Here is a 24,626-nt window from a genome sequence, read left to right as displayed (position 1 = left end):
TGCCATGGGGCAGTACAAAGAAGCCCCAGGCCTGCCCTCTGAGAGCTTGAAGTCTGATGTTTTGCTGATGCTCTCTTCTTTCTCCATTCTCCTTCTGAATGTGTAGACAGGATTCCAAGGCACTGTTGGCTGAACTATTGGAACACTCAATTTTGTGTCAGATACTCATCTCAGCCTTTAACATATATTAACCCATTTAATTCTTACCTCTTGGGGGCAAGCACTATCAAGTGTTTGTAGGTGAGGAAACTGAGGCCCTGGGAAGTCAATGAACTGCTCAACTGAAGTGTACAGCCAATTGGGATGGAGCCTGTCTCACACTCAGGTCACTGATTCTGGAATCCATGAACTTAATCACTGTACCACGTTGGGGTCTTAAGTGCCTTTCTTGGCCTCTTGAGGATATGACCTTTGTATGTGAAGGAACATGACTTCAGGCCTCTGATCCTCAACAGAATGCCCCTGATATCTTAGAGAAATTTATGTAAATCAAACTTTTGATGCTTCATAATATTTGAAATGTATTATAAGAAAGCTCGATATTTCTAAAAAAGGTTCAGTAGAAAGTCTTCTGTAAATCATTGTTACCCTTCCCTGTTATGCCTTGGGAAATTTTTTCTGGGTTTGCTTAAATTAAGGTCCTACTGTGAATAGTTCAGTGCAGCTGAGTCTGGGTATTGAAGGTAAGATTCTCTGCAGATGGGGTTTAGCATGTTGTTGGATGCCACATGCCTAAAACATAGCAAAATGGCTTTCTTGTCCTGCCAGGAAATCAACCAGCCTAGCCATGCAGGCTCCTTTCTTAGTTGTGTGGGTTCATCTGGAAGAGAGAACTGAGACTTGCCTCACACGGAGAGTTCTTAATTGGCGCAGGAAAGGTAGCACTGGTCACTGTGGCACTCTCAGAAGTGGGGACATCAGTGGTGCTGAGCGACAGGGCGTGGCCTGGGGGAGAGAGGAGAAGAATCTCAAATACCATTTTCTTGAATCAAAGGGCCCAGGAAGTGCAAAATGAACAGACTATGCATTTTTTTAAAAAAATCTAGCCTAGAAATGTCTTTGAGGACATTGGTTTCTTACTTCAGGAGGCTCACTTGTTATTGTCAACAGCCCTAGCTCATGCAAAAACTTTCATTCCCAATTGTCTATGACAGCACCATATACCTGGTTACTACACTCCCAGTCCTCAGGACTTAACCCTGATGCACCAGGGTTCCCCAGCCCGACACTCCCCATGACTGGCCAGTCTTCCATTTTTCTTTATGACCTTCACTCTCTTCTCCTTGCTCTGGAACCCAAGTCTTCCTGTGGCCCATGTCCTGCCCAGGGAGACTCATTTCCTGTGTTTGTTTCAGCATGCTTGGCCTGGAAAGCTGGGAGACCATAAGGGGCTGACCCCACATGGTGGCAGGAAGAAACGTCTCTAAACCTCCTGGAACTGAAGGGCAGTTTGGAGGTATCAGTGCCGTGGAGATGGGAGTCAGAGTGACCTCACAACTTTTTAGGGGCCCGTGGCACACCAAGCACGGCTTTAGTCCTTCATTTCTACCTTTCAACATCTCGTAACAAAGTCAATTGTTGAATTCTACCAAATAAAAAATTCAGGTGGGTCCAGAGAAGTTACCAGGACAGGCCAGAGATTTTAGCAAGCATGAGGCAGAGTCAAGGAGCTGAGGTTATGTGACTGGGGAAAGAAAAGCTGTCACGTGGGTGGGTAAGTCACAATTGCTGTCTGTGAATATTTGAAGGCCTGCCAATCTGGGACAAGGGTATTTTTATTCTGTGGGGCTCCTGGAGGGAAAGTCACTTCCCATGAGTAGAATTCAGAGGTGGAGCTTCCCTGAGCCAAGGAAACCTGGTCTGTGATTCAGAGCTGTCAAACAATGGAATGGGTGCTCCAGGAGGCTGTGGGAGACTCGTCACCAGTGGTATCCAACAAGGGCCAGGTGGTTATCTACTGTGGGTGCTGGAGGGGGAATTGCCAAACCGGGAGCAGACCTGAAGCTCACATCTGATCCTGGGCTCCCTTTCTCTTCTCTGCTCCTTCCATAGATATGGTGCTGTGTGTGAGGCGACTGGGAGAAGTAGGAACTCCTGCGCCTCCACATCTGGTGAGGGACCCCTACAGATCTCCCCCCATGGCTGTAGTAACTCAGCCTTCTCTCTAATGGGGCCACTGTGACAGCATCCTGGCCCAAAGCCAGCTCACTCCAATGCAGCTAGCTCTGAAGACGGAAAACAGAACTGTGTGGGCTCTGGGATCCTTCATGGTTGATCTGGATATTGTCCTCTCACATACTTTTTATTACTATTTCTTAAAATAATCCATAGGATGTACGATCTTTGCTTGGAAAGAGAAGGGTTTTGGAAAGAGGGTCTCTAGTTCTAAAAAGAGAAGGAAAATGTGGGGGAGGGGAGGAGGGAGTCCCCTCCCCTGCCAGTCCTATGCTGCACAGAGGTGGGCATCAGGGCCTGCCCAAGTGACCAGGTATAGGCCAAGGCTGGGCCATGGCTAGATAGCCTGGCCTTTCTAGTAAACTGACTGTGGGAGCTGTGCTGCCCACAGACCCTCTCTGATCCCATGCCCTGCCGGGGCTGTGTCTCTAAATCGAAGTGTGAGTGGCTATCTCTTGGCTGTGTGGAGGTCCTTGGTTCTTTTGGCAGTCAAGAAGGTGTGTGAGGAGGGTAACATAGGATTTGCCAGTTAAAGTCAGGGATGGGGATGACTATAGAGGCTGGGCCTCAGGGAATGAACCAGATGCAGGGGCACAGTTTCCAGGGCACAACCCTGGCAAATGACTCAAGGCCTGCTGTGCCTCAATCTTCTCAGTCATAGAGGGGGGCTATGGCTTTCCCTAACTCTCAGGACATTTATATGCCTGGAACTGAAGGGCAGTTTGGAGGTATCAGTGCTGTGGAGATGGGAGTCAACATTTCAAACACTTGTTGAAAAAAATGGATTATTATTGTCACTTCTATCTTTCAGTTTAATCCTTTACTAAAGTTCTCATTTTGAGTAACAAAAGGTGATATTGAGCTTGGCCAGATTTAATTGTTCTAAAGTCCAAGCAGGAAGGAGGAGGGGATTGTGTGTGAGCATCCTCAGCAAGCTCTGGGCAGGCACCCTGGAGGGTGGGGTAGAGCTCTAAGTCTCTCATCAGTCCACATGGACCTTGGAATAGACATCAGGAAGGAGGGAAGAGAGGGGTACCTGGCTGGTCTTGGGACCTGGCGTCCTTTAGGGTCCTGACCTGCCACTGGGGCACATGGGGTGAGAGTGTGCCTTGGGTCCAGCCACAGAAGCCATGCTCAAAGTTGCAGTAGAAACCAGCAGGGAGTTTACCTGTGGAGAGAGAAAGCACAGGAACACAGTCACTTCCAGGACTGCCAAAGGCAAAAATATGCCAGTGTCAAGCCAAGTTAGCCAGGCATGACCAAATTCTCTTCATCAATAACAGCTCCCCAGTCAGAATGCTGACTGCCTAATGATGCTGACTGTAATGAGGAGAAGGCTCAAGCCCCTGCTTGTGTATTTGCTGGTTCACAGTTTCCTGATTTTCAGAAAATAAAATAGTAATGATAACAATTCCACAGCATGGGTCATATCAGCCCAGTTTTTATACACAAGAAAGCAGAGGCTCTGAAACGTCAAAACACCTGAACAGGACTGGGCAGCTAGCAGGTAACACAGCTGGAATTGGAAGAGCACAGAATCCAGATTGTTAGCTTCTGGATTCTGTGCTTTTAATATGGATCCACTGTGAATGTTATCCCAGGAAAAGGCAATGAGCAGATCTCTAGAATACATTTCATTTCTTTCTTTTCTTTCCTCTCCCCCTCCCCCTCCCCCTCCCCCTCCTTCTTCTTCTCCTTCTCCTTCTCCTTCTCCTTCTTCTTCTTCTTCTTCTTCTTCTTCTGTACTGGGGATTGAACTCAGGGGTACTTAACCACTGAGCCACATCCCTATCCCTTTTTGTTTTATTTTGAGACAGGGCCTTGCTAAGTTGCTGAGGCTGACTTTGAACTTGCAGTCTTCCTGCCTCAGCCTCCACAGCTGCTGGGCTTATAGGAGTGTGCCACTGCTCGTGGCTAGAATACATCTCTAATGGCCGACACAATGACAAGAGCGCGGTGTAGTCGGTAGTGCTAGCTGGGCTTGGTTTGGGTATCTCAAATCTCAAATAACCTCTGAGTGCTGAGACACACATTGTTCTAAACCTTCCACTTGCTTGCCTTATTTCCCTAGCAGTAAATTGAAGCCATACGACTAGTTCTAGGCCTTGAAGGGTGAGTGGTTCCTCTGGATGAGGCTGTGAAAAGCCCTTGTGTATAAACCTTCAGTTCCTCTCTTTCCCTGCCTCAGCAGCTGAGGAATTCTTATTTCTAAGGGTGCCTAGTCAAAACACTAGGATGACAATAGGACTTCCCTCAGCCTGGGTCCCTGAGTGATCCTGTGGAGCGGAGCTCCCTCCCACCCTGATCCTCAATGGTCGGGTTCTGGAAGCCATTGCAGTTTGGTGATGGATCATTATTGCAGCATAACCTGGCCTCACAATCCCTAGTCCTGCAGCTTCTGTCTCATCTGCTGGCTCAGCAGGATGGGTCCACAATCCTCTCTACACCAGACTGAACTCAGGCCCATGAAAGAGACCATGGTCAGCCTTCTGGTCCATGATTCTTAGCCTCCCATGGAAGGAGGAGGAAAGGAGAAGAGGGTTAAAGAGAGCCCACTTTTCTCCAGCTTCCTCTGAGAACAGCTCTGGAAACTCAGTCCCAGGAGCTACTGGGCCATCCCAGGCCCTTCCATGCTGTTCCAACAGCACCCAACGACTGCAGGCCGTGGTGTGGAGAAGCAGGGCTACATCCCCACGTGCGGGAAGGAGCTCTCTAGCAGAGATGCACAGCTCGCTCTGTCCTTCCTCTGTCTCAGCCTCTTGGCAGCCGCAGGCTGACAAAGAGGGCCCTACCGCTTCCTGGCTATGACAGCACCTTAGTGAATTATTCTCATTTCCCCTCGATTCTCTGTGCATTTCACAGAGGCAGCATTATAAATTAAAACAGGCCGTCACTGACTTTGAGCATCTCTTTCCATTTATACCCCCCTGAAGAAATCATTTCCCCCCCGCATCCCGCATGTTCCTCTGATTAAAAATCCAAAAGCTAAGGAGATCTTCCTGTCTTATTTTTTACTCCCGCCCTCAAGGGATCCCTCATCCACTTCTTCTGCATAAACCAACTGGTGTCGGGAAGTGACCTTCCACAGAGCGTCCTTCACAAGGGTGCTTTAAAAACCAAAGACCACGATGGAAGATTCTGGCAGGCGATGGGCGGGTGGGAGAAGGGGGCAGGATGAGCTGAGGTTGCAAACCTATCACTCCCTCCTGACCCCTTCAGGAGCTGGAGGGAGAACGGAACCTGACTTTTGGGTACCGGCACCACAGTTGCACTGAGATCTGGACTGATAGGGCTCCAGTCTTAGCCTTGCAGTGACTAGGGGTCATAGTGCCTACTGTGTGACCTTAGGACCGTCCCTTCCTGTTTTAGAGCCTGGGGTTCCTTACCTGTGAAATGGGGTAAGATTAGTATCTGCTTCACAGGACAGGTTTTAGGTCAAAATAAGGGAGTGTGGAAATACCTTGTAAACAGAGTTGTGCAAATATAAAATGGTGGTAGTATTCTTAATTATCATTCATGCCTGAGTGAGGGGCCCTCATCAGGGTAGGGCTCAAACACTACCTGGGGAGGGACAGACACACATCTCTTGGTGGCCTCTGGACAGGCCTCATCAAGGCTGCAGATGTGGTGGCTTTGCCATGTCTCCCACCAGGGCAGGAACGGGGAAAGCCGGGCATTCTCTGTCTTCTGGAAGCCCATCTTTGTCCTAGCTGGCCTAGGGGGCAGGGTAAGCTGGGAGTGGAAGCCCTATTTCTCTTTGGCTGATTGAATGAGCCAGAGGGGGCAGGCAACATAGCAAGGCAGGTCCATGGACCCTTGATGTGGCAATTAAGACCCTGATGGGAGGAAGAGGAGCTGAGGATTCCCATGACCTCAAGCCCAGCAGGGCAGCCATGCTCAGCAAGAGGCCACCCCGGAGGGAGCCGGTGGGGAGGGGCGTCAAAACAAAGACCCCCGGTTGATTAGACCCAGTTTGGGAAATCAATGCTAAGGCCAACGGCTCAGTGGAAGGTTGGCTCATAAAGTTGGGTCTAACAGGGTCAACTCATCCTTTTATTTTGGGGGGTACCAGGGGTTGAACTCAGGGGCACTCAACCACTGAGCCACATCCCCAGCCCTATTTTGTATTTTATTTAGAGACAGAGTCTCACTGAGTTGTTTAGTGTCTCCCTTTTGCTGAGACTGGCTTTGAACTTGTGATCCTCCTGCCTCAGCTTCCCGAGCCTCTGGGATTATAGGCATACGCCCAGCTTCAACTCATTCTTTGATGACCCTCTTCTCATTCATTCTGAGCACCTACTCAGTGCTTTGGTACTTACAGGATGAAATGGGAGGGGAGGGTCTATCTTTTAATCTCTTGTCACTCAAAATGGTGTCGGGGACCAGCGTGGCTACTTGACCTGTGGAACTGTTAGAGGTGTGGAATCTGAGGCGCCACCCAGCCCACTGACTCAATTTGCATGTTAACAAGCGTTCCAGGCCATTCCCACGCACCTTGACATTCAAGAAGCATTGCTCTTGCCCACCCCCTTCCTGGGTTGCAGCCAGGTATGTCACTGGCTGGATGGCAAGCCGGGCTGTGTGTGGGTCAGTCAATCCCACAACATTTGGCAATGATGACACCTGATTCCACTCTAAGAGAGACGAATTGGTAGAGTCACAGAGATGTGACCTCAGCCACAGCCACAGGAGCTGCCAAGCATAAACTCCAGGCCAAATGACACTACTTCTTTTCCTCTCTGTGTGACAACTGTGTTAACATTTTTGATAAATATGTGTTATACATTTCCTTGAAAATATGGAGTCATGGGAAAAATGCTACAAGAAATACATCAAAATATTATGGTTATCTCTGAATGTCTGAGAGGGAAGATTATGGGCAATAGTTATTTTCTCCTGTGCACTTTTCTAGATTTCCCAAGTATTTTTCCACCAGCATGTTTTATTTTACAATAAAGAAATAAACTTTTAAAAAACTGTTCTTGCCTGGCAGGAAGATCATCCCCACAAAACAGATGAGATTATTGAGTCCAGGGAGGGGCAATGACCTGTCTGTAATAGCTGTGAGCTCTGGACTGTCAGGGAAGGAAGTGGGGATACCTGCCCCCTTTCCGGGGAACCACATGACACTGAGGCTATTGGTTGGACACTCCAGGAATCCAGCAGACACCCTTCCATGGGTTACAGGGTCTGGGATGTCTCACTTGGATTTGGTAAAAATTTTAATTGAAAATGTTGAAAAAGGTCTTATGTTCTAGATGAGAAAACTGAGACCTGGATAGTGAAGGCTAATGATCTGATCCTGACTTGCTCCTTCACAGAAGGGAGACCTGGTAGCAGAGACCTGGACCTCTCTGACTTTTCCTGGTCCCTCTGTCCTGGATGAATCTGTAGCTAGGTTTAGTGCTGCCAAATGCTGAGACTCATAGAACAGATGAGTCTCAGTGGTCCAGAGTGTGGGCTCTGGAGTCAGCCTGCGTCTGAGTCAGTGCTCAGCCTCTGGGTGAGTTTGGGCATGGACCGGCTTCCTTATCCCTGAGATGGGCGTGAGAGCATCGCCGGGGACTGTGGTGAGCATGAAATGAGTTAGCGTTCTGAGCAGCTCCCGGCCCATAGTAAACACTCCATAAATGTTAGCCGCATTATGACTGTTGTTATCCTCATGGTGATGGTGACCGGAATCAACAGTGTGACGGGGAAAAATAGCAAAGATGCCAGGGACCAGAGCGTGCACATAAGGAAAGAGATATTCACAAGGAGTTCTGCCAAGAACACAGTGGGAAAAAGACTGGACTACCTCTCCTCCTAGCAACTGATTTCTGTAGCAAAGGAATTATTGGGGGTGGGGGTGGGGATTGTCCAGGGTTGAGCTGTCACTCTGAAAGCTGGTTAGAACAGGTTTTCAAATGTGGTTGAAAAGGCCACTGAGCCTCAGGCTCTTGCCCTCTGTACCCAAGTCAAGCTGTCTGAAGCTCGGAACTGGCCCTGGAAATTCATGATGGCAACCTCTGAAGTGGCGGGGAAATGCCCTGAGCTCACACTAATGGGCTGGATCCCGAAGGCTCAGTGCTCTAATCACAGCTCTGTCCTAGACCTGCTGTGTGACCCTGAACAAATCAATTACCTTCTCTGTGCCTTCATTTTCCCATTTGTAAATCAGGGCATGGCCTGCCTGATCTGTTGGGAAGTGGGTATCAAAAAAAAAATTTTTTTTTAAAGGCAATTGCAAAATCACACAGCTCAGAGGCACTGCTGGAATACTGTGGACACAAATTAACTAGAGACGCTCAGACAGACTACTGCTGCAAGCATTGTGGGCTGGCCAGCCTGCATTTCAGGCCACATGTGTGGTAAAAACTCCGAGAAAGGCCAGGAGCAGAAACGTATGGGACAAACCAAGCACTTCCTGCAACTCTTCACTGAATTTTATCTAAAAATACACTGCAAAAGCAATTCTGTTATAATTGCAAAACTTCATTTGAAAGCTTCATACAAAAATGAGGTTTTTAAAATTGAAAAATGAATGTCTTTATGGCTTCAATTAAGTGAGTATAATTGAAAACCTTTCCCCTGCAAGGAGTCCAGTTGACTTGGGTGACACTGTTAAGATGTTAAAGCTATTTTGCAAACTTCTTCATAGGCCTGTGGTGTCTTAAGGTCTGAGTGTCTGAGAGGTAAGGCATTTGCTCCTGCCGGGGCCCAGGAATGAACATCAAAAACATTCTACACCTGCTTTGGGTTTTTAGAGCTTTGAGGACAGAAAACCCATACTTGTCCTGCTCCAGGATTTACCCCATTTCCTAGCTCAGCATAGGTGCTCTATAAGCACTTGCAGTTTCTCTGGCTCTGCAGGAGTGACCTCAGGGGACACAGCTGCCAGGAGCCCTGTGTTCATGTAGAGTGAGTGGTGGCTGGGTCTCCACTCTGCTCCTAAATACCAGTGTGGCCAAAACTCACTTTCCTTTTATACAGCTCAAATTTCCCAACTCATTCATTCATTCCTTTCAGTCATCCAAGAGTCAGTGAGCACCTACACTGTACCAAGAATCATGAGGGATACTAGTGGGAAAGATGACCAGACCCAACTGCCCGCAGAGAGACAATGGAAATCATCTCCATGAAACAGAAGGGATCCATGTTTACTAGAATGGCTAAAATAAAAGAACAGATAATAACAAGTGTTGGCAAGGAGGTGAAGAAACTGGAACCCTCATAAATTGCTGGTAGGCATGTGTGATGTTCAGCTGCTTTGGAGAAAGGTTGAATAGTTTCTCAGATGTTCAATGCAGAGTTTTACCACATGACCCAGAAATTCTATTCCTAGGACTGAAACACCATGTCCATACAACAACTGTATGTGAACATTCACAGTAGCGTTATTCACAATGACCCCAAACTGGAAACCCAAATGCCAATGAACAAATGAATGGATAAGAAAAATGTGGTCTATCTCTCCAAGGCAACATTATTCTTCAGCAAAAAGAAATGAAGAAGTGATATATGCCACAACATGGATGAACATCAAAAAATGTTAAGTGAAAGAAATTCATCACAAAAGATCACATAGTGTATGTAGCCATTTCTATGAAATACTCACAATAGGCAAATCTACAGAAACAGAAAATGTTTGGTTGGTTAGGGCTAGTGGCAGGAATGTTGGAGGGAACTGGGGAGAGATTGCAAGGGGCTCCTTTTTTGGAGTATTAAAAATGTTCTAAAGTTAGATTGTGGTAATGGTTGTACAGCCCTATAACCATAAATACTAAGGAATATTAACTGTATATACACTTTAAAGGGGTGTAGGTCTATGAACTTTATCTCAAAAAAACTATTAATAAAAGTAAGGGAAATAATTATGAAAGCAGGATATACTGAGTCGAGGGGGAAAGGATCTGAAGGAAGAAGACCCAGTTGTATTTTGGGGGATGGTCAGAAGTTTTTTAAAATTGGTTCTTGAGGTGGTCTTGAAAAAGTGGGAGTGACTTGGGAGGGGACAGGATGCTTTGGGCAAGGGAGACCACATGTACAAACCCAGGGAGGAATGAGAGAGCTGAGAAATGGTTTGATGTGGCTGGATTTGGGGTGCACAGAAGATGGGGGGTTTGAGAGTGGCAGGTGGCTGCTGACAGATGGGGCTGGGAGAGCATGGGAAGTGGGCAGAGAGGGCTGCTAAAGTCACAGGACAGAGGTAGGGCTGACCTTGCGTGCTTTCTCTGGGCCTTAAGGATGCTGAGAGCATAACTTACAGGATCTTGTTTGATTTTTAATGGATGTTAGCGCAGGCCACAGAGCACCGTGAGTTCCTAGACCACACTTCATGGCTCCATCTCTGGAACACTCTGTGTGGCCAGGAGAGCAGTCACCAGTGTCACTGGATGTCAGGAAGGCTGTCCAAGCACACATGCTTGGGGTGACAGGGTCAGGAGAGACACAGGGTATGGGCCAGGGTGGGGCAGTCCCCGTCTACTCACTGCATAAGTGACCCTCGTCTTCTCCCTGGGCGCAGTCGTGGTGAAAGTCACAGGCCTGCCCGAGCTGGAGGACTGTCCCATTCCAACATGTGAAGGAACTCTGCAGGGCCATCTTGGAGCCTGGGGATGTTCCTGGAGAGCACACAGACACACATTCCTTGTCAGTTTCGGTGGCTGCAGGCACTGGCTGCTTGAGAGAAGGCTGGAGGAGGGCCTGACCCTGCCCTGCCTTTCACAGCCCAAGGGAGACTGTGTCACCTGCACCTCAACCTGGCCATACCCAAGGTCAAGACCAGCAGGCTGAGAGGAAGTCAAAGCCCCTCACACATGCCCAAGCTTGCTGGGGATCTCCCAGCCCAGCAACGGTGAGTAGCTGGTGGTTGATGTTTGGTCCAGTTTCCCCAAACACTCTGGGGTCCGCAGACACATGGCTTTTGTGTCGTGTGCCAGGTGGTCAGCCTCCAGGTGGCATCTCATCTGCACAGTCAGCTCTATCCTCAGGGTCAAATTCAGGGCACCAGCTGATGCCATGTATCTCTTCCCTGTCCTTGACCCCAGTGTGACTTTCTGAGTGAATTCTAGAGACATACACCACCTTCTGTTGTGAAACGCAAAGAACACCCTTGTGAGAGTCGGACCCTCCACCTGGACTGGCTCTTCCATGAATGTCTGTGTGAGGCTGACCAAGTCCCTTGTCTATCTGGCTTCTGTCTTTCCTCCAAAAGGTGGTATTTGGACTATATCGCTAAGATTTATTCTAATTCTGAAGTTCTTAGATAAATCATATTATCCATGAGGGAAAGGAGAGGAGGTGAGTTATAATGAACTTATTAGCAGTTATTAGCTTCTATGCTAAGCATGATGCATTAGGATAATTAATTAGCCTCTGACCACGTGAGTCGATGCAGGCCCCATAGATCCAGCCTATAGAGAGGAGCTGTCTGTTGACTGAGTCGATGGCTTTGCCTGAGCAGCACCAGGCAAAGGCCTTGCTGGTGTCTCCTGCTACCCAGCTCTTTGTTGGCATGGGGTCCAGAAGCCTCTGCCTTCCCTAGAGATGAGTAGGTAGAGCCCCCACCTTAGCTGATCCTCTAAGAAGGCTGCCTAACCTTCTGCCTCGTTTTCTAGCTCCATTGCCATGTTAGCTGGCGCCTCAACAATCACCTGAGCTGCAGGGTTGTGTGATGGTCATGGGATGGTGCACCCTAGAATGTGCTAGCCATCCAGGTCCAGCCCACAGGTTCCACCTGCGACAACCTTCACACATTCTTCCCTACACTTGTTTGGCCTTGGCTCCATTCAGCCTGGCTCTGGAATTCATGGACAAGTTTCCGTATTTTTCATCAAGCTGACCAAGCCTCTGGCCCTTCACCAGCTCTAGCTGGGCCTGAGTAGAAGGCATCTCTCTGGAGTCAGCCGGCTAATAGGCCCAAACAGCTGCATCGGAATCCCCAGAACCTAAGATGAATATGAACGTTATGGTAAAAGGAACTCTGCCAATGTGGGTAAGGCTTGTTAGGTGGAGAGATTCTCCTGGATTATCTGGGTGGGCCCAGTGGGGACACAGGGTCCTCATCAGAGAGAGGCAAGAGAGTGAAAGTAAAAGGGAGAGGATGTCCCGTTGGAAGCAGGAAGTTGGAGTAATGGGAGTAAGGGGCCATGAGTCACATGGGGCAGGAGGCCTAGAGAAGTGGGGAGAGGCAAGGACTTGGATCCTCCTTAGTGTCCCCAGAAGAACCAGCCCCGCCCATCCTACAGTGAGCCTTTAGCCCAGTGAAACTGGGTCCAGACTTTTGACCTCCCGAACTGTAAGAGAATAAATGTGTGTTGCGTTAAGCCATTAAGTTTGTGGTAGTTCTTTACAACAGCAATAGGAAATTAATACACCATCCAAACCCAACTCCAGCTGAAATCACAGACTAAGGCAGCTGAGGTCCTGGTCAACTGAAGTCCATTGCAGCTTTAGATCAACTTCTTAGTTCTTTAGTGTGGTTTTGTGACTAGTCTTTATAGTTCTCTGATATTGCTACATCTATGCTTCTCTTCCTTACAGGGAAGGAAAAATGCCACCTATGTGTCCCTGTGCCTTGAGACAACCTAAGACATGAAATAGTTTAGAATGCTAAGTTCAGGGTTATGCATAATGAAAACTCACTTTCTTTCTATCCCGAATACCCTCAGATAACATGCAGGATGAAAATACCAAGGGAAGGTATGAGACTTCTGCTCATTCAAAAAGCCAAGATGTCAAATTACAGCTTTAATTTTGTGGGTCAATGTTCCACATTTCAGTTGGGTCCTACTGGAAGCTGGCAGGTAGAACGCTTCCCTGGTAATCTTGTTTAGGGGAAGCTCAGCCTCCTCTGATGGAGCAGAGGGGCTGAACTTTCCCCAGGTGCTGCCTATGGGGCTGTGCTGGTGTGCTGTGGGGTATGTCCCAGGAATCAAAGGCACAACAGACACAATACCTGCTGACACTAAGTCTTGTAAGGACCAGGACAGGGAGACTTTATTATTTCGACTTTGTAGGAAGAAATGGGGAAGCTCAATGACATTGCATATCCTCTCTGCCCCTCTTTCAGGGCAAAGATATTGCTAGGTTTGTCCCCTTCCCCGCAGCTCATGCGGGAGACATATGTTAATGTTATTAAGAGGGTGGAAATTTAACCCACTAAGATTTAGAAACAGGGCCTTTGGAAACTGGTTAGATTAGGTCATTGGGGTAGAGCTCCCATGTTTCAATCCTGCTTGCTTTTTGAAAAAAGGAAATGAGAGCAGATAGACACAGATACAGTGTGCTCCTGCCATGACCTGATGTAGCCGTGGGGAGCCCTTGCCAGAGTCTGTGCCATGCAGTTTGGACTTCCAGTTGTGAACTAAATAAACTGTGACCTAAATAAACCTCCTGCCTCTATAAAGAAGTCTGCCTTCATTATTTCATTATAGAAATGAAAAACAGACTACATTGTTTAGGGTAATAAGAAAAGTTCTGCTTCACATTTGCTTGGTGATTTCATTTCCAAAGCATTTTCGCCACTTTTGTGATAATTAAACACAGGTAGGTCTTTATTACTCTCACTCCCAGGCCTACTTCAGAAAATGGCAATAGGAAATTAATACACCATCTAACTCAAATTTAGCTGAAATCACAGACTAAAGCAGCTGAGAGCCTGGTCAATCAAAGTCCATCGCAGCTTTAGATTAAGCAAATTTAAAAACCTGTAAAGTCTCCCTCAACCAATGGGTCGTGTTTCATTCACACCGGGCTTCCCACTGTACAGCTTCACAAACATATGAGCGTTTCCCACACCTTGTCATTCCCTGAATAGGTCTTACACTTCCTTTTCCTTCATTCTAAAAACATAAACCCATTGTCTAAAGTTTGGAAATGGAGTAAAAAGAAACAAAAATATCCGCCAGAATCCAGCCACTCACAGACCACCATTTTTAACCTTGATTTATCTTTTTTTTTTTACAATATCCACTTTTCAGTTGTAGTTGGACACAATACCCCCATTTTATTTATTTATTTTTATGTGGTGCTGAGGATCGAACCCAGGGTCTCAAACATGCGAGGCGAGTGCTCCACCACTGAGCCACAACCCAAGCCCATAACCTTGATTTATTTTTAATTTATTTTTTTCCTGCCTATGGTTTAAAAGTGTATACAGTCATGTCATATGTATATAAGGCCTTGAGATAATTAAGGTTATATCACAGGCTTTTCCAAGGGCTTAAAAATTCCCTCTATGAATTCCTTTTGATGGCTACAATCCAGTGTGATATGCGCCATCATTATTTAAGCATTATTTAATGATTGGGCTGCTAGTCTGTTTATACTACCACTTTGAAGAATATCTTTGAGCATAAACCTTTGCCTACATTTCAGATTATTTTCATAGGATAGGTTCCCAGAGGTGGAATTACTGAATCAAAAGGTATAAACATTTTAAAGGCTCTTGATACATATTGCCAAATTGCTTTCTAGAAGTTAATCCAATTTACACTCTTCACCAGCTGTGTTCACATGGGCACGTCCTTTCTGCTTCATCCTGGCCAGCCTCGAGTGTTACCATAATTTTTATTTTTAACTGAAGGTATCTTCCTGCTGTTTTATTTTTGAATTTCTTTGATAGTGAGGTTAATTTTCTTTTCACATTACCAGCATTTTCATTTATTTCCCTAACTTTGGTTTTTAGGAAAACCACTGTTTGTGCTGATTTATTTATTAGCCTCTTCTCCTTCAGCTCTTCCTCCTCCTTCCCATCCTCCTCCTCCTTCTTGTTTGCAGTACTTGGGGGTAGAATCCAGGGCCTCATTCATGGTAGGCAAATGCTCTCCCACGGAGACCCCCCCAGTCCCTTTATATTTCATATTGAGTGGCGGGAGATCATTAATAAGGAGGTAAAAGTATATCTAATATGTGTGACATAGCTTTTATTTGTTTGTAGTTCATGTGTATTTTCATTCTGCTTATACTGCACTTTAGATAAGGGTATTTACAATTTTTATGTAATCTGAACCTCTCCAGATTTTCCTTGTTGATTCCTCTTTTCCTATTCCTCCCTGCCCTTACCCACCTTCCCTTTACTGATTTCTAGATAGTTTGTTCCCTGAGGGATTATACAGTCACCAATGGCTGTTTTGGGGTTGCCCACCTCCAGGGGTGCCTTCCCACAGCTCCTCACCTCTCGGCAATGGAGGTGTGGATCTTCCTACCTTACCTGCTTACCTGTGTTCTCCCATTGTCCCTCTCCATGGACAGTCCTTGGATATCTGTATCACGTTGCTTCTTGCATTTAACATGGTGGGCAGTTGGCCTAGTATTATTACTAGCTGTTTGTATGCTTGCCTTCCTCACCAAACCACAAGTGACTCCAAGAGAGGTGTCAAGTTTTATCTTTAGGGTCCATAACCAGTGCCTGGTATATAGGTCTCCCTATCTTGATATTTAGGAATTGAGCTTGATGTTTGGAATTGATAAAGGCCTGTAGTGGTCACACTGGCTTGCTGAGGGATTGGTGGAAGCCCACAGATTTTTGAGCTTTGTTCCTTGTCCTTTGTGCTGTGTCTGTGGAGGTTATCCAAGAGGTGGGTGTCCTCAGGAGTGTGGATGAGGGGGCTGTGCAGAAGAGCAGGAAGTCAGTATCCCTGCCCTTCACCCACAAGCCTCTGCAAAGAGGGGGCCCAGGAGTTATTCTTTCACCCTCTGGGGGCCCTGGATGTTATTCTTCTTCCTGGGCTAAGGCACAGCAGTAGCCTAGAGAAACTGTCTCTTTGAGCCCTGCTTCCACCAACTCTCCATCTCCTTCCCCAGCTGGAGAATTCCAGGCTCCTGGCAATCTCCTGCACACCCAGGGAGCTTTATGCTTATGAGATATTCAATTAGATGGACGCTGGGTACTCTGATCTCTAGTGCCAGCCCAAACTCAGAACTAATGGGGCGCAACAAAAACAAACACTCTGTCTCCTCAAGTTCTTTTTGTTATGGGGCCATAAATTCTAAGGAGGAAAGCACCGTTGGCGAATGGTTTTAATCAAGGGCCTGAGCTTCCTAAGCACCATCCTCTCTGTGGTTGTGAAACGATTGTTCTGGACTGTAGAGCAGGGTACCCTGGGGTCCTGGGTGGTTGTATCCCACTTCCGAGTGCCCCCTCCAGGGGCTTGGATGTGAACATTCACTCCTTATGTTTTAGTCAGCTTTTTTGCCCCTGTGAGCAATTTTAGAGGAGGAAAAATTTATTTTGTCTTACAGTTTCAGAGATCTCAGTCAGCTGATGGCTGGCTCCATTGCTCTGGGTCTGAGATGAGGCAGAACATCATGATGAAAGGGTGTGGAGGAGGAAAACAGCTCAGGACATGGCAACAGGAGGCAGAGGGACACCAGGGACAAAATATAAAACCCAAAGGTAGGCCCCAGTGATCTGTCTCCTCCAGCCATACCTTACCTGCCTGTGGTTACCACCCAGGTAATCCCTATCAGTGGATTAATCCACTTTCTTGGTTACAACAATGTGTTTTCCTAATTCTTCCTTGTTTGAACCACATAAAAACCCAGCAGAACAGTTACTATTCCCACTTGATTAATCAGAAGACTAAAGAAAGATTCAAGAACCTAAGCAATCTACATTGCTTCTAACAGTAAGACACCATGATACGTAACCAGTCACTTACTGGGTGCTTTACCTGAGGTCTCTCAGCTATTAAAGCACAGTGAGGTCCCAGAATATGGTCAGATGATCCCAGGGTGGGATCCTTCTTACAATTCAGATTAGTCTTCCAGGATCAGTGACCTGACACCTGTGAGAGTCTCCTGGGAAGTGAGAAACACTGTTGATGTTCACCTTTTACCTGGACCATTGGCATGGGTATCTCTGGAGGAGAGCCCTTGACACTGGTGTTTTTAAACGCTCCCATGGCACTTTTCAGGCATGCATGGTTAAGTACCACTTCCTTGGAGGGCTGGAGAAATCTGCAGCTGAGCAGCAGAGTATCTTGGGCAGATCCTTCACCTCTACCTACCACTACCACTGATCCAGTGAGAGTGCTGACCTCAACTCCTATCTCCAAGACCATTCCGTCTCTGATGTCTTGATTCTAGGGTTCTGGTCAACAGTTATTTGTGGCTATTTGTTTATGAGGTGGATTTGATGTAGTTAGTGCCAGCTTGATTAATGCTGACTGTAGTTGGTGACACTCCCATGAAGCCTTCTGCCTCCTTATGCATCTTTACTAAGCTACTCACCCAGCAAACTTGCCTCACAGTGGCATTTCCTGTCTCAGTCATCTGTCATTTGCAACCTGGAACACCTCTCCCAAAACTGCATGGCACATTTGTTTGCCCATTTATCTTCTCTGTGAATGCAGTAGAAATTAGTGCAGATTTGCATCAGTGACACGTATAACCCAGGTCAGGTTCATGAATTGCTGTTCTACACCATGGGTGACTTATTGGGGTCATTTTCTGGGAATGACTCCTTTTCCCAAACTGTGCATTCAAAATAGACACCCACACATACACCCCTCCCTTGACCATGTCTTGGAGATATGATGCTACAAAATCTACAGAACGCTCCTAACTCAAATTTCTTTTTTAAACGAATGTCAAATTTTAGGGCACTTAATTATTTTTTAATTAAGGTGATTTATGTGGCATTTAAAAAAAGGCACATTTGTCTCAGTTTTCTGGCCATCTCCCACCTGCCTGCACTTGCTTAACTGATGACACTCATTAAGAGTGGGGGGTTACTGAAGCTGCTTCTGTAAGAAGGGGGTCTTGCTCTTAAATTATAGTGAAGAGGAGACTTGAGTGGAGGAGTCTTACACTCAGAAGATGCAGAGTCAGGCCTGGGGATGGAGTTGGAGCTGTGGGGCTGGGCTGGGCTTCTGCCTGCCAGATGGAAACTTAATATTTTCTGGGACTAGGAGAATCAGGTGCTCAAGGATAAACAAGTCCAGAGCCATGAAATGGATGGTGACACGACAAGGATGTAGTCAAATTGTGTGTACAGGCTAACAGTTGCGGCTCTCTTGCTGACGTTAATGGGGGTGTTGGAAGGCCTACAAACTGTGTAAATTAAGCCTGGCAGAGACCAGTTCTGCAGAGGGCTTTGGGCCTCATAAATTATACTGTGTACAAACTCATTAAAGAACTGGCATCTTGGGTTTCGACTCAAAATGTCAATCAGCCAGGAAAAGGCCTGGCTGTGGATGGTCACCATCAGGCTAGGGAAGAAAGCACTTTTCTGGGATGTGGGAGAGCTGGTCCAGGCCCAGCCTTTCCACTAGCTCTCTGGGACTGTGAGCCAGTCTTTTTCCCTCTGGGCCTTAATTTCCTGACCCTCTAAAGCCATTCATCCACATTTAGCATGGGCTGAGGCTATTGCACTGATGGTATGCCCTCAGACCCCAACTCAGGAACATGCAGGAGCTTGGGGGTCCCATTTCTTTGTGGGCCCCACTGCAGACCAACAGAAGCAGCATGTCTGGGAAGGTGGCCCTGAACCAGCATGTTCCACATATTCTCTAGGTGATAACTAAATACACCCAAATCTGAGAACCTCCAGTGTTGGAGAAATGCATCTTTAGTTCCTCTTCTCTTAGAGGAATCCCAGGCCTTCCACCACCCCCCGCTGACCTGTGCTTTCACTATGCTGAGTTCCTCCAAGGCCCAGTGTTCTGTTCTTTTCACACCCAGATTGCATTTCTGAGATGGCTCCAGCAGGCCCAAGGTCCACTCTGTTCAGTTTGTGTTGACGAGATCCCTAAGGGGTAGAGAAAATAACCCTGGGCTCCACTCTCCTTCTTCTACTTGTTGGAGGGGTGAACTCAGTTTGACCCAATTTAAAGTTTTCCTTTGTCTAAACCAGGAATGCCATCTAACTTACAGGATTCTGGTGAGGAACCTATGAAGTCATGTATATACAAAATAGTATGTGGATTCTTATTCTGAATTTTGGAGACTATTCCAAGGACTTCAGGAGAATTAACATAAAGGATGGGTGGGAAGGGGTCAGCAAGGGGCTGGACAGGCTGAATCTTGGGAATAGAAAGAAGCTTTGGACATCTCTCACATCATAGAGTGGAGCTGAGGCTCCACAGGGCCAGATCCTGTCAGCAAAACAATAATGGAAACAGAAACCAAAATCTTTTCCAGAACAAATAATAGCTGTGAAAAATAACATATGCAAGATGAAATTTCAGCATTATTTGTTTCTGGAGTCACTTCACCATCAGAACTAGGTTTCTGAACCCAGCTCTGTCGGGGTCTAGTCCTACACATAAACCTCTGCTGGTTTCCACAGCATTCAATCCAAGTTGGGTGGCCTGCTTTGCTAGGTCATGTCCCTTTGATCTTTAACTAAACACCATGACTGGCAGCCTCTCACACCCTTTGTAGCCTGGTCTGGCCATCTCGTCATCCCATCTGAACAATTCCTCTACCTTAGACACACCTTTCCCACTTGCCCGCTCTTCTCCCTGAAGGAAGCCAGGTGTCTCCCCGTGGGGTGTTCTGGAAATAGCTATGTACCTTTCCCCTGGGCGCTCACCTCACTCTCTTGGTCATTGATGTCTGTGTTGCTAACTTCTCCACTACATCCCTGAGGCATGGGTCGCCTTACTTGATTTCCTGGAGAGTTTCTGGCACATGGCAAGTGTGTCACATATGTCAGAGGAGGACAAAAGAGATCACCGAGTCCAAGTAGAAGGATGTCACGAGGTGGAGTTTCCTTGCCTTCCACTAGGGATTTCTGATTCCTTTGGGTTGCACCAAAGAAATTCTACCCACCTTCTCCCTTCCCCTCAACATAATTCAATCTTTGGTTTATTGAACAGCTTTTTTTTTTTTTTTCAGAACTTCTGACATATGCCTGGCACTGGAGTGAGAGGGGTGAAGGGGGAAAAACATGAGTGACCCTTCAATGGGGTGGTCACATGAGTCATCTCCACAGACAGGACATGGAAAAAACCTGCCGTGTGAAAGGCTGGGGAGGAGCTGGGGGTGGGAAAGCATGTTGTGTCCTAGAAGCAGAGCAAAGGCCAGGATGGTTCAGGGGAGTCCCAGGGGGTCAGGAGGGGCGACTGCAGGGGTGGGCAGAGGTCCAGCCAGCTAAGAATTATTGGTGAACTACATGGGTTTTATTTAAGGAGTTTAAACAGGAGACTGAAGATATTTGAATTTGATGAGTCTTTAAATAGATTATTCTGAGTAATTCAGGGAGAATGTCCTGGAGAGGGCAGTCCAAGTGGGGAAACCAGCTGACCGGCTGCTATTGTAACTGTAATCAAGCAAGTCATGTAGGTGGCTTGGGTGAGGCTGGTGACCTGGAGTTGAAGGGAAGGGAGTGGACGTGAGTGGACATTTTGGGGGGACCCTGATGGGAGTGGCTGATGGCCTAGAGGTGAGGGGGCAGAATCAGGGCTGCGGGCGGACATGAAAGAGCCCCCGAGGGCTTGTTTCAAAATTCCATTTCCTTGGACTGAGTCGGTCTCCATATACGTTCACTAGAACACACCGATTCCTGTAGGCCATCACAGGGAGGCAGAGTGAGTTTCATTTTCATGGCTGAACTCTCTGAAGAAATTAAAAATTTTCTTATTCCTTTGTAGCCTCAAAAGTCTCTTTATTTAGTTGCCTGGTCTTTTCCCTAAGGTTTCCCTCTTCAACATTTATCTTCATTGCTTTTGCTGAAAAGACACACCAATAATTTTATTTTTAATATTATAAATGACCCTTGTGTACATTTTACCATTCATCTCCCTGAAAAATGGTGATATTTAACCACTCTGTGCCACAGCTCCCCATAAAACATGTCATTTTCTTCTCTTGTTTGTTCAGTAAACAATGAGCAATTCCAGTTGTGCCTTGGAGAATTAATACTAATCACAAACAATTACAGCTACAACTCAGACTGCTGCGGAAACCAAGCTGGAGGTGGCGCAGTGGAGAAGCCTGCTTGGCACGCGAGAGCCAAGGCCAGTGGGGATCGTTCCGCTGGAGGAATAAGACAGGGCCACCCGGATCATGGGATGTGGCCTCTAGGTACCTCCAATTAAGGGAACAGGTAACTGAGCTCCCTTCAAGGTAGAAAGGAGGCTGCCTCCATTGGCTCCACCTATGATAGCCATGGCGGACGGGCTGGCTCTTGCTGAAGAGACATGACAGCCAGTGGGTGCTGATGTAGATATTAACCATGGTAATAACAATGACACCTGCACCATTTACTGAGGGCTTATGAGGTCCTGCACTAGGATTTATGTACATTATTTTATTTAGCTCTTACAGAAACTATAGAAAGTAGTTGTTATTATCTCCTTTTTCTGAGAAGGAAACTGGGATTCAAAGATTTGAAGAGTCATTCCCAAGGTGATAAGAGTATTGGCAGGGCAGAATTTTTATGTCTGTCTGATTCAGAAGCTCATGCTCATAATCAATAGTTTAGAACCATTAGGGTGAGAAAGACCATTTTAGAAGCCCCAGGAATAAACAAGAGGGAGGGCTGTGTATTTTGAACCAGAGGAGTTGCCAGAGAGAGTGAGTCCCCCAGGCTAAAGACAGGCCTAGGCTAGCAAACTGGCCATTTCAGGGACCCAAAGAGAATGAGACTATGGGGTGAGGCTGTCCGGGATTCTGGAGTAGGATTCTAATTTCTCAAAGGGCTGGTAAGAATGTAGAGGAATGGTGTACCAAGTAAGTACTAAGACAAAGTCCAGGCACAGGGGATTAAAATAGGATCTGAATACTAGAGCTAATAGTTTGTCCCCAGGGACAAGGCAAAATCTTATTGCCGTCAGAGATCATGGGGGTCAAAGGAGATAATTACAGAAAATTACTTTGTAAACTACCTGCTGCTAGAAAGTGATTAAGATCTTATTTGTAATATTATCCATCCACATTCATACAGTATTCACTAAACCAATAAGAAGCTCACACCCTCACCTCCTTGTCTTTACTGAAATATTCCCTTCTCAGTGACACTTTCCCTGTGACTTTATCAAAAAATCTCTGTTCTGTCCCCACCTGTAAGTGCAGACCCACATACCTCCCTTCCTTGCCATGTTGTTTCTTCTTGCTAGTTATATGAGTTCTTTGCTTTCCTTATTAGTTTTGCTGGGATCTTTCTCCTCGACTAGCACGCAGGGGATGGAGAGCTGAGCAAGTGTTTTCACTGCTGAGCCTCAATGCCTGGCACTCGGGGTGGGGGGGTTCTCAGTAATAAGTTTGTTGCAAGAATACATGAACAATGCTCTTTGATAAATACTTTAGGGTAATGGATTCAGACAGGATTTATGCTTCACTCACAATTTAGAGTTGGCATTTCAGAGGACAGGCATTCACTGAAGAGGATTTCCATGTAGCCCTAACTCCCATGGCTGGCTACATGCATATGAAGCTGGGATTTGTCCCTATAAAAAGTGAATCATGCAAGAGGCTCATTGCAGCAATCATGACCTTCTGTAAAGATCTTGCACAGTGACACCGTCTCCAACATTTGTACACTCATCTGTGTGATAGATGGGATGGGCTCTTGTATAGGGCTGTGTCACACAGAAGAGAAAGTGATGGCTCCTTCACAGAAGGTCATAAGAGGTGGGGAGATAGTCAACACCAGCTTCCCGTTCAGGCATAAAACCAAGAGGGAGGTTGTGATCAAGTCCCAGTCCAGCAGTGTGTAAGGTAGAGCCCATCCTTCAAGCCTGGGTCAAGAGGGAGCAGTGTTTCCGTGGAGGAAATGTGAAGTTTTGTGGTATTCAGTTTGATAGGCACAGTATAGGCAAAGAAATCTGAAAAGGGGGTGGAGTCTCCCAGGAAAAGTTGAAGGTAGCTTGCTTTGGTGAGGAGTCAAGACCTGGTTGTGTTCTTGTTTTAGTTCTAAGACTCTTACATCAGGGTCTGACCTCAGAAATTTAAAAAAAAGGGAGAAATCCACTAAAGAAGAAAAGCAGGGATGATAGGCAAGGATAAAAGTACATAAAAATAACAGTAATAATAATGAAGAATAGTCAGTGAGTACCTAATGTCAGCCATTTTTTTTTTTGTATTATCTTTCACTCAATTCCTTGAAGGGACATAACTGAAATATGCAAGAAGATCACTGATTTAGGATGAAAAGTAATAAGTGTTGGTGAAGATGTGGAGAAATTGGAGCCCTTTTGCCTTATTGGGTTGGAATATAAATTGGTACAGCTGCTATGGGAAACGAAATGGTGATCTCGCAATAAAAAAAATAAAAAGAGAATATGATCTGACATTTCTACTTCTGAGCATATATCCAAAAGAACTGAAGGCAAAGTCTTGAACAGCTGTTTGTATATCCATGTTCATGGTGACATTATTCACAATAGCCGAAAGATGGAAGCAATCAAAACATCCATCTATGCATGAATGAACAACCAAAATGTGACATATACATACAATTGAATATTGTTCAGCCTTAAAAAGGAAGGAAATTCTTATACATGTATAGCATGGTTGAACCTTGAAGATATTATGCTAAGTAAAATAAGCAAGTCACAAAAAGACAAGTGCATGATTTTATCTATTTATCTGAGGTATCCAGAGCAGTCAAGTTCATAGAGACAGAGAGCAGCGTGGTGGTTGCAGGGGCTGGGGGAGGGTTTGGATGGGAATTGTTGTTTAATGGGTTCGTTTTGGTTTGAGAAGATAAAAGAGTTGTAGAAATTGGCTGTTTAAACAATGTTGAATATACTGAACACTACCAAATTATATACTCAGGAATGATTAATATGATAAATTTAATATGTGTTTTCCAAAATTAAAAAAAATGACTGATTATACTGGTCTTAAAAATAAGCCATAATGTTTTAGTCAGCTTTTTTTTCTGTTGTGATTAAAAGTCCCAGAACAATTGAAGAGGAGGAAAAGCTTATTTGGGGGCTCACGGTTTCAGAGGTCTCAGTCCAGAGACAGCCAGCTCCATTCCTCGGGGCTCAAGGTAAAAGTGAACATCACGCAGAAGAGTGTGGCAGAGGAAAGGAGCTCACATGATGATCAGGAAGCAGAGAGAGACTCCACTGGCCAGATTACAAAAGCAAACCCCAGTGACCTACCTCCTCTGGCCATACCCTACCCAGACTCAGTTTCTAGTTAACCCCATCACGGATTAATCCACTGATTGGATTAAGGCTATAATGACCTGATCATTTCTCCTCTAGATCTTCTCTCATTGTCTCACAGATGAGCTTTGGGGGGACACCTCACATCTAAACCTTAACACATAGTGAAGATCACAGGACAAGAGGAAATCAGGGTGTCCTACTGAGAAGAAAACCTGCTGCTGTGGCCCTGCAAGAAGTTCAGTCTCTTCCTTTCATTTTTCTTCTTAAGTCTCCCCTCTTTGACTTTCAGTGGAAGGTGTGGGTGTGTGAGCCAGTGAGCCAGCTGGAACACGGAGGCCTGGCAGTGAGGAGGCCTCAGCTCTACCCCTATGCTGTCATGAGACCCTAGACCAGGCATTT

At 46.2% G+C, this 24,626-nt stretch overlaps 1 protein-coding gene across 1 annotated transcript in view; it reads right to left on the bottom strand.

Moving 5' to 3' along the window:
• The window catches only part of Alk (ALK receptor tyrosine kinase), a 647,823-nt gene that overhangs the window by 104,164 nt on the left and 519,033 nt on the right, over nucleotides 1-24,626 (bottom strand). The window contains exons 7-9 of the mRNA XM_015479804.2: nucleotides 10,647-10,778; nucleotides 3,212-3,343; nucleotides 845-945 (exon numbers count right to left, since the gene is read on the bottom strand). Of these exons, the coding sequence (XP_015335290.1) occupies nucleotides 845-945; nucleotides 3,212-3,343; nucleotides 10,647-10,778 (365 nt within the window). The remainder of the gene's footprint in view (nucleotides 1-844; nucleotides 946-3,211; nucleotides 3,344-10,646; nucleotides 10,779-24,626) is intronic.

The sequence above is a fragment of the Marmota marmota genome, unplaced genomic scaffold, assembly GCF_001458135.2.
Source record: "Marmota marmota marmota unplaced genomic scaffold, marMar, whole genome shotgun sequence".
NCBI lineage: Eukaryota > Metazoa > Chordata > Mammalia > Rodentia > Sciuridae > Marmota > Marmota marmota.
The sequence above is the reverse complement of the archived record's forward strand: the minus strand, read 5'-3'. Positions and strand labels throughout refer to the sequence as shown.